General features: G+C 47.2%; 1 protein-coding gene across 2 annotated transcripts; it reads right to left on the bottom strand.

Annotated features, from left to right (window-relative positions):
- Window positions 1–1445: 1445 nt before the first annotated feature.
- Window positions 1446–9544, bottom strand: LOC144094575 (uncharacterized). 2 transcript variants are annotated; one of them, XM_077628497.1, is made up of 4 exons: window positions 9460–9544; window positions 7584–7668; window positions 4008–4048; window positions 1446–3276 (listed from the first exon to the last, which is right to left on the bottom strand). In XM_077628497.1, exons 1-4 carry the CDS (start codon window positions 9463–9465, stop codon window positions 2869–2871), a joined length of 540 nt encoding a protein of 179 aa, XP_077484623.1. In that variant the 5' UTR covers window positions 9466–9544; the 3' UTR covers window positions 1446–2868. The 2 variants fall into 2 exon arrangements, with proteins under 2 accessions (XP_077484623.1, XP_077484629.1); XM_077628503.1 differs by lacking the exon at window positions 7584–7668 and having other exon boundaries at window positions 9460–9541.
- Between the last annotated feature and the right edge of the window lie 262 nt (window positions 9545–9806).

The raw sequence follows: 9806 nt of genomic DNA, 5'->3' as shown, positions 1-9806 counted from the left end.
GCACTCCACGAGCTGCTCTGAGGCCGTGATGTCAGCGATGAAAAAGCGGCGGAAAATGATTACTGGTGCGGTGTTCGTCTCGCTGTACGCAGAAGTTTTAGAGCTGGTACATATTCCAGAGTGGCTCTCGGCAGGAGCCGATTTTTTTCAGTTACTTTTCCGCCATAATGAATGGGGCATTGTCGCGAATATGCGTCGCCAGAGCCCGAGCAGATGTAGCTGGTCTACGAAAAGCTATAAAAGCAAATGAAGAAAAAGAAGTTTGATTTAGTCTAATCGGGAAGGTAGCCAGCGCGCTATGCATGGGATATGGGATAAAGGAAAAAAACTGCACATAGTAGAATCCAGTAGTAGAATGAATAATGTCCCTGACATCGTTAGGCGAAATGAACGTTTCGAAAGCGCAGTGCAGCTTGACCCTGGAGCTTGGGGCAAGGGTTCAAGGACACTCACACTAAAACTTGACAAATTAGTGGAGGCGGAGATTTATTTCATTGCAAAATAATAATCGCAACGCGTCCCGCGGCAATACACTGACGTAAGACATCGGGTAATTAAGTGGTCGTGCACAAAGTTTCCTTTCGTCCTGCACTATCTACCGGGGGAAGTGAAAAAAAAGAAAAGAAAAAGACTTGCGAAGATAAGGCTAGAATGTCGCAGAAATAACCACAGACACTGAGTTTGCGAAACAGTTTACGAAATACACTATAGCTGGGATCAGGTCCTTTTATCTGCACTCAGAGAACAATGAAAATTAAATCCTATGGCGCCACCACTTCGTCTACTTATCTGAGCTTTACTTCACAAACAAAGGGAACAATATGCGATGCGAAATAGCATGTGTCTGTGCAGGTTGGTAGTAACAGCAAATGAAACCGGTCTTCATATTATGCTGTCGCTCAACTCTTCATTTTCACAGAGGGGAAAGCAACGCAAAGGAGAGGCGTGCCCAGTACACCTGGCCAATGTGTGCGTTTTTACATTATTAGAGCCTCCTATTTCTTTTTTTACCGTAGCAGGGTGATTACGCAGCAAGTCAGAAGATTAACAGCTATTGCATGTAGGCCGGCCTTGTTATACTTACAGTATTTCTGCCTTTCGTTAGACTAGCTCTTTTCTTTAGTCGGTGAAGCTTACCTTTTGAGAAGACTAAGACACCAGGATAAAATTTATTATGGAGAAAAAAGAAAAACCTGCTATTGAGGTCCTCATAAAAGTCATCAACTGCTTGCCGCAAGTCACTGCTTTCTTTCCCTCATCGAAGCTTGGATCAATTATTCTGTACTGCAATACTGAAAGGACAGGTGTCAAAATTTTCTTGTGTGGTGTGTAACACGACCGCAGCATCTTCCGGACACCTCGCGACACGGACACGCTCAGGCAAAAACTTCATTTTCCGTTAGTATCTTGTCCACGCAGCCCCCCCCCCCCCCCCCCCCCCCCCCCCCCCGGTTGAATAGGCCTCCGACATAGACATGACTGCACATACGGGTTATCCGGCGCATTCAACCAGGAGGGGTTGCGAGATATTCTCGGTGGCCTTAGCAAATCGGGCCCGTTTCTCCCAGATCCTCGGGCTGACGTCATCAGCAACGATTCACAAATTTTACATTTTGATCTATTGCCAAAATGATTTGCATTTGGAGCAGTTCTGGACAAGTGAATATTTTGCAAGTGAATTTTTGGTGTATACCAGGTGCCGCAAGGGACTACGAGGATTGAGATTCTGCGCAACAATTCAGCTGCAAAATCAACTATTTTCCCTAACTAGGAGCTGATGATACGTGTGAGCGATAACCTTAGATTAAAGCTGGAAGGCAAATGCACTGACTGCAATGTGACAAAAAGAGAAGATCCGGGAAATTGTACGAACCAATATAGCAAGATGGAAGCATCACGATAAAACATATTTCTAAGGTAATATTAATGTGCGCTCTTGAACAACGCATTCCCCAAAGATTGGATTCCGCGCGGATTCTGCGCTACTGCCACTACGCGTTCCCCCCAGTGGCTGTGGTTCTGCCGCTATAGGCAGTGCTGCTGTTGTGGTAATGACGCATGGGCGGTACGATTTGGTGGCACTGCGCTTAACTGTACAACTGCTCGGTATGATGGCAGTGAAGAAACCATTGGAGTTGAGCAGAAAGTTCATCCCCCCCTTTCAACATATAAGCTAGGAAACTGCATAAATGCCCAGCCCTCCTGCTATTAAACAACAAAAAGACACGCGATGACACGCAGTTTAAAAGGGCTGTGAGGAGAAACTTAAGTTTGCTGTATGGATAGATTTCCGTATTCTAACGATATATGTCGTAACCTCACCAAGAACGAAGGTTTTCTTATGCTTCAAAAGACAAAAAAAAAATGAAATACAAGTGTCGCCATCGCAGGCCGATTTCGGAAGTAAACCACGTGCGTCGACACAAATTTGTTTTCGCGCGGATCCCAGAGGCTAGGCTACCCCGCCATTCAGTTCAATAAGGTGATCCAGGCGTCTTTTTCGTAGTAGACGCCACAAATTTGAATCGAGTGGCGGGAAAGTATTAAATGCACTTTTCTCAGCAATAAATTCATCTTTCACATCCAAAACATCAACATGCCCAGAAAATGCATAGAATCGATTTTTAGTAAGAACAAATAATGGATGCAGTCGCGAAAAGAGTAGGAGCGGTTCGAATCTTCCTTTCTGAACTGCTGCAGTCATTAAATTAGCATAGCCATTGCAACCCGACGGGAAGTGTAATGAGGCTCAGCGGGGTTCAATGGGCGGAGGAGCATAGGAAAACGTAAAAGCGCGTGCGTTATCGTTCACAGCTGCCTGGAGCTGCGTAGATCTTTTCGCCTTCTCAGAAGGCCGGAGCTAGGTGCCTATCCTGAAATGCGTGTAGCCGTGCGGCCGTCACCCGTGCGCCTTCTTTTGGGCCTCCTGGCGTCGGCGAGGGCCACGTCCGTGTCGGTGTGGAAGAGCACGTTCTCGACGCCTATGCGCTCGTTGAGGTAGAAAAAGGCCGGCGCGCTGCGGCACGGAACCGCGTCGTCCGGGTACGTGCACGTCATGCTCAGCTGGTCGAACACGGTGCGGTTGCCACAGAAGAAGCTGAAGTGCTGCATCACGGAGGAACCGCCGGCCCGGCGCACCGCGTGGCACACGTGGTACACCTTGCACCTGTTCCTCACGTCTGCGAAGTAGCCGTTGCGCCGGCAACGGAACGCCTTCACCAACGGCCCCACCACCAGGTCGGCGCCGTCGGCGAGCTCGTAGGCGAGCCGCTTCACCTGCGCACAGCAACGCACGGCGTCGCAGCCGCGCATCGGGAATCGAGGGCTGTCCTCTCACAGTTTGCTGGCACTCGCGAAGTGAAAGCAAATAAGGTGCCGAATGCTCGAAGCCTCACGCACGCAAAAGCGGTTCGTAACTGGCTCTCGCAATGGAGTGTCGATTAGACCGGCATGTGCGATGGCAGAAGTGGCCGGTGAATCTCAGGACCGCTTTAATTCGTGGATAGCTTCCAACATTCGGCACCCGATTTGCTGGTGCAAGGCGCGGCTTCCACTTCGGGGTCATAATACTGTGAGACAAAGTAGAGAACTAGGCGTCGTACGCGCTGACTCTTGGAATGTTACGCATAGCGTGAAAACGGAGGCGATATCCTAGCATGCTATCAACACGAAAACTAAATATTTGCAGGACTTAGTAAAACGACAAACAAGGGTAAACGCTTAGATGGTATTTAGGACTAGTTGGGTAGCTTACTCGAACATAACTGCACGTAAAGGAAACATTTCACCGTAATGTTTACGGTGAATGTTTCCTTTACGCTGCAGTTTTGTCCGAGAAAGGAAACGGACTAGCCAAAAAGCTGATCTTACTCGAATATATTTCTCCTAGAGTGAGCCCATCTTTTTTAATAATTCAAGCTCCCTTCCTTCCTCCTCCGCTCCCTCCTATCCCCAACAGAAAAAGGTTCAGTTTTTTTCACGCTTCAGTTAGTACGTTCAAAGCTTACCCTGGTTTCAGCGACAGCGGCGTACATCACAAGGGCGCTGACTGAAATAGACAAAAAAAAAAAGCGGGCAAAAATTACATTTAAATGCAAGCGGGTAAGTTAAATAAAAAACTGAAACAAGTTCAAATATTACCGCCTACAATTTTAGTATTATATCCGAAAAGTCACCTTTGGAAAGAGAGAAGACACAACATAGAGAAAGCCAAACTTGAAGTAAATATCTTTGTAACGTACCAGATGCAGCGGAAGGGGCAAAAGAGGGGAATAATCAAAGCGCGGTGAAAACTGGGCTTTTGTTCTCCTGCAGTAACGCGGCGTTTAGTCAAAAGAAAGGGGAAGGGGGGGGGGCAGTCGGGAGGATAATAATCGCGAGGCTGCAACGCATGACGCTTAGCTAATGCGTCTGGCCGGGTGTCTGGTCGCACTTGTAAACGCTTCGGTTCGCCACTGTTGGGTTCATGCGTTATACACGATGTCAGATTCAAACGGCAAGCCGCCAGAAATACGCGGTCCGGTTCATTTTGGTGTCAGCCGGAGTTAAGGCTGATTATGCCGAAAGTAATGTAGCTGTAATGACTCGCGAATTCATGCTGAATTGCTCAAGTGCGTCATGACCCTCGGTTGGCGGAGAGCATAACGAGACAAGTGAACGCACCAATACTGCCAGACTCAGACTCGTTAGCCGCCATATGTGAGCGCGTTTCTTTTTAAAACTTGTTTTTTTTTTATTCTACGCAACGGCGCTGGGCGCGCCGTCCCTTGTTGTATCCGTATATCGCAGAAAGATAGCCTGGCGCAACTGTTAGGTTTTGGCTGGTTCGTTCACCTTTCTATGCTCGTTTCTCGCCTTCGGTTTCGTCATTTTTTCTTCACACATACATGCGTATATATATATATATATATATATATATATATATATATATATATATATATATATATATATATATATATATATATATATATATATATATATATATATATATATATATATATATATATATATATATATATGCACCGACTAAGCCAATTAGGCAATGCTTGCCGAGTTGCGCCACTTCGAACATCCAGGATCGAGTTGTTTATATCACGTTCCCCCCCCCACACACACACACACACACAGCTCCGTCGCCTGTTATTTCTTGTTTTGCGAAGTAAAAGAAGAAACCAAGCAAGCAAGAAGATACGGGGCTTCATTTGAACTGAAGGAGCGCGCAGCAGTGCAACAATCAGAGGAGCACGTACCCGGTGGAAGTTCCTAGAGACTGATCTCCGCACGAATTTTTTCTAATCACTCTTCGGTATTTAAGCAACAGTATATCTACCAGGTTGATATAGCTTTTAGAAAGAAGCCAACAGATTTCGAGGTCACGGAAGGCATAGGGGAATGTTTGTCTTTTTTTTTGTTATCACAGTCTATGTTGATGCGAGAAAACCAATGTCAATTTTTTTTACATTTCAGATAATTATTAGAAAGGTTTATGGTATATGGAGTTTTAACGTCCCAAAGCGACTCAGGCTGTGAGGGACGCCGTAGAGAAGGGCTCCAAAAATTTATACCACCTGGGCTCTTTAACGCGCACTGATATCGCACTGTACACGGGCCTAAAGAATTTCGCCCCCATCGAAATGTGACCGCCGCGGCCGGGATCAAACCCGCGTCTTTCGGGTCAGCAGCCGAGCACCATTGATACTGAGCCACCGCGGCTGCAATAGTTATAGGAAAGTAGAAGAAAAGACACATGCTGCCGGTGGGACCACGCCCACGACCCTCGCATGTCGCGTACGGTGCTTTACCAACTGAGACGAGAAGGGGAGCGGAAGGAAAAAGCACAGAAAACGCTGAGCAAGTGGCGACATCGGATGCCATTATCGTTGTATATCGAGTGCACTGAGGCACACACTGGTGCCGGCGCTCCTATCTACTTTGCTCAGTACTGAGGCTGCGGTGGGATACGACACCACGACCTCCGCATGTCGCGTACGGTGCTCTACGAACTGAGCCACGGCGGCAGCTGTCTCACTTTACTTTAGAAGTCCATGCTAGAGACAAGTTGGTCAGATGGTTCTTTATAATCACAGAGTGAACAAGAAAGGGAAATCCTCGGGGTGCTTGCCAACGTTGCGACAAGTGTACTTGTCTTCGTCTGGGCAGACGAACTGCCCTGAGGTTTTCCTTCCCTTGTTCACTCTGCGATTTACTTTCGGAGGTATTTTTGTTAATTGTAGCCAACTGCTGAGAGTGCTGACCTGCGTCTCACCCAGCCATAGCGGCGGTTTTGTTTTAAAGTTCAGTGACCCGGAGGTTGACTAGACGTGTGTTTAAAAGCCAAGCTGCAACCCGCCGGCAGTCATACCCTGGTGAAGAATGCGATTAGGGTTCGAAACGCCGCGTTTTCAAACGAGAACATGGTTGGCGTTCATTTATCAGCAATATTTTATTTCATACGCAGCCCTGGAGAAAAGCAGAAAGGAGCGCCGGCTCCAGTGTGTGCCGCAATGCAATCGATACACGTCGATAATATCATGCGCTGACATCACGTGCTCAGCGTTTCCTGTTCTCTCTCTACACTCCCCTTCTGTTGAAAACACGCCGTGGCGCGCTTTTTTCCTTCTTTAGCATGCATCTTGCAGTTGGAGTTAGGTAACTCCTCTGAAGGGCACAGAACCGATTGGAAAACCTTAGCAATTCCACCTCCCGACCACTCTGCGCCCTTATAAGTCGAAGCGTCACCTGTAGAGATTTCCGGGAAACGAAATGCAGGTGCAAGCAGCGGGACGACGATGAGGAATTTTTTTTCTAAGGGGGAAGAGAAGTGGGGAAGGCATCGATTGGCGTCTTCGGCATCAAGAAGGAGGGAAAAAACAACGCCAGAAACTACCAGAACGCTTCAAAAGAGGCACAGTGAGAATACGGCAACGAACCGAGGAAGAAGACGTTCAGACAGACAGAGAGCTCGTACGTTCAAATGCTTCTTTCCTCTGTCCGTTCACACCTTCGTAGAAGCGCTATACTAGGACCCCTGATTATGCGCGGACGACGTCTATCGTACGCATACGCACCACGAAACTCCAACTCGATGAAGCCCTAATCATGTGCTCTTACCGCTATGGCCTTAGTTCTCCGGCCTATTGAGTTCCGTGCGCACTGCTTCGACCCATGTTAGAACGAACATACACTATGCCCTATATCAACTTGAACTGGCATCGTTATCCGGCTTTTTACACGACGTGGCGCCGCTTGGGAGTCGCAAAAATACGTGTGCTACAGGATGAAAACAAACGAACGTGGGAGACGCGGGCGCGATCTTGTTGCACGAGTAGCCAGCTGCGATTGCGTGGTGGCAAGTGTGCGCTTGACAGCTGCTGCCACCTGTCGCATGCACCTGTCACTAACATGAACTGCGCATGAGCAGTAGGAATTGACGGTTTCATTCTCAACCACTGGTGCTGGAGGAGAAGAAGCGTGCATGCACAGAGCGGCCTTGTGAAAAAGGTGGACTCCGCTTTGCATTTCCAGGAAATGTTATTTATTATTTTTTTAAACCAGTCACTACCGACAGATTTCCTTTAACTTACCGCAGAGAAAGCTGACGAAGACCTCCATAACTGCGTTCGTATGGACAGCGGTGCGACACCGAAGAGCAGATCCAGGAAGACGGACCTGTTTGCAGGTGCAAACCAATGTCGGAATCGGCAAAGCAAGCGCATGTTTCAAGAGCATTTAGAAACAGATCAATTGCAAGTGAACGATAATACGTTTTCAGCTAACTGATTTGGCTAAGAGCAGTTTATTAATAATTATTAACTAGCATTTTGGTTGTAGTACCGAGAGATTTCCAGGAAAGAACAACTAACTCATTTTGATTACGGTCGTTCCATAATAGTAGTTGACAAAGATTTCTGTCTGCAATTCTGTCTGCAAACGAGAAAAGAGCCAAATGGGAAACCCCTTCTTCATGAATGTGTTCTCATTCAAAACATTCCACCTGTATATCACTAAGCCTTTAGACTTGAGTTACTGTCTGCCAAACTTGAACTTTAATTTTACGTCCGTAGACGATTTCATGCAGTATCAAGCTTGATGACAGTACAACTACCCGTCTCTCGCTTTGTTAAAACTAAGGGGGAATAAAAGTATTTGAATAAATTGCCAAAAGACATAGCATTATCCATCGTGAAACGTAGTATTGACAACAACAACAACATTAAATGATTAAGGCGACATTTTCAAAGCCTTATTTAGTGTGTTCTGTTAAAAAAGCAAAAAACAATACAAAAAAAAACAAGGACGACGCTATTGTAGAGTGGCTCAAAACTTGCATATAGACGAGGAGCAACGAAATGAATGCGAATGAACCGAATTTACCGTTTAGTGTTTTATCATATTTAAACAGTTCGCCTCCAAAAATTCTGCTTACGAACCAGCAAACCAATTCAATTGGCCGCAATGTTGCTTGGGCTGCTGCCGGTTCAACTGTTGAAAGCTACAAAGATAATATGTATACAGACGAATGGAATTGGAGACTAGGACGTAATAATTATAATAATAAAATACAAATAGTGAAAACATGGAGAATGTTTTCAGGTTTTTCACGCCCCACTAAGCTGTGAATCTGGAAGAGGGAATGACTGGGTACTGGAGGGGTGTCCAGAGATTGTAATCGACAACATTCTCGCACGATCACAGAAAAAAAAAAGAGAGACCACGTTATCAGTAAAAATTGCCGGCCCCTACTCACCCAAAACAAAAAGGAAAGCATGTTTTGAGGCACACGTGCGAGAGAAGTGGGGCGTTAAGCAAAGCGGCGCGACGATCCATTATTCTTCGCAGCCACAATCGGATGAGGTACGCGTCAGCCTTGAGGGCCAGTTTTGCCGTTCTTCAAATAGAGAGAAAAAAAAAGAAAAAGAGGAAACCTTCATTCAATTCAGCTCTCTTGCTTCATCGTATAGGGGGCTGAATTTTGTTAGCGGCCATTAATAATGAAGGGGAATCCGCAGTCTGGCACCTCGAAAAATATAAATGCGCCCCCGTCTTTCCTTGAACGCTCCCCGATCAGTCGATGTTAAAGTGTGAAGGTCCGAAAAGATACCGCATACATAAGAAAAACGAAAATCCTTTCGACGCTACTGCTCTCTTTCTTTTGCTGAAGCGCTTCTCCATTCGTCACGCGAGGAGTCAATTACAGTGAAACGAGCGCATTATGGACATCTCGAATCCCGCACACGGAGCCAATTTTCGCTGGCTGGGCGAAATGAAGTGCGCGTTATAACTTATAACGCGCATTCGTTTTTCCCGCGCAGGCAGAGTACGGGCTCGACTGCACTGGTTGCGTTTAATCTGCCGAATAACGACGTTCGCCCGCAGGAGTAAAGCTTCCGAGATGATGAGGATGAGGCGGCCGCGGAAAAATCTCGGCGCTTGGAGGGAATGGAGTGTGCGAAATCTCACCTGCATGCGTACCTCCCGGTTAGGCTTTCCCCGTAATGACAGGAAGATGAGCGGTGGCGGCGCAGTGGTTCTTCGGGGCCGCCCGTCCAGCTGTGTCGGCCGTTGGGTGTCTCCCGAATCTTATATGCGCTGGCAAGGTACCAACTAGCGGACGGCGCGCATCGCGCTAACAGGCATGCACCGAAATGTGCGCTGGCCTCGGGAGTCACTTCGGAGCGCACCTTGGTTTGTTTCAACGCCGCTTAGTGGCAACAACTGAGCCTGCGGCCGCAATTAGGCGCCTAGATGGAGACCGACGGAAAAAAGCGATGCCATTTCTAGCGTCGCCGTTCCTGCGACGTCGCCTC

The sequence above is a fragment of the Amblyomma americanum genome, chromosome 1 (genome assembly GCF_052857255.1).
Source record: "Amblyomma americanum isolate KBUSLIRL-KWMA chromosome 1, ASM5285725v1, whole genome shotgun sequence".
NCBI classification, from domain to species: domain Eukaryota; kingdom Metazoa; phylum Arthropoda; class Arachnida; order Ixodida; family Ixodidae; genus Amblyomma; species Amblyomma americanum.
This window is presented reverse-complemented; position numbering and strand designations above follow the sequence as displayed.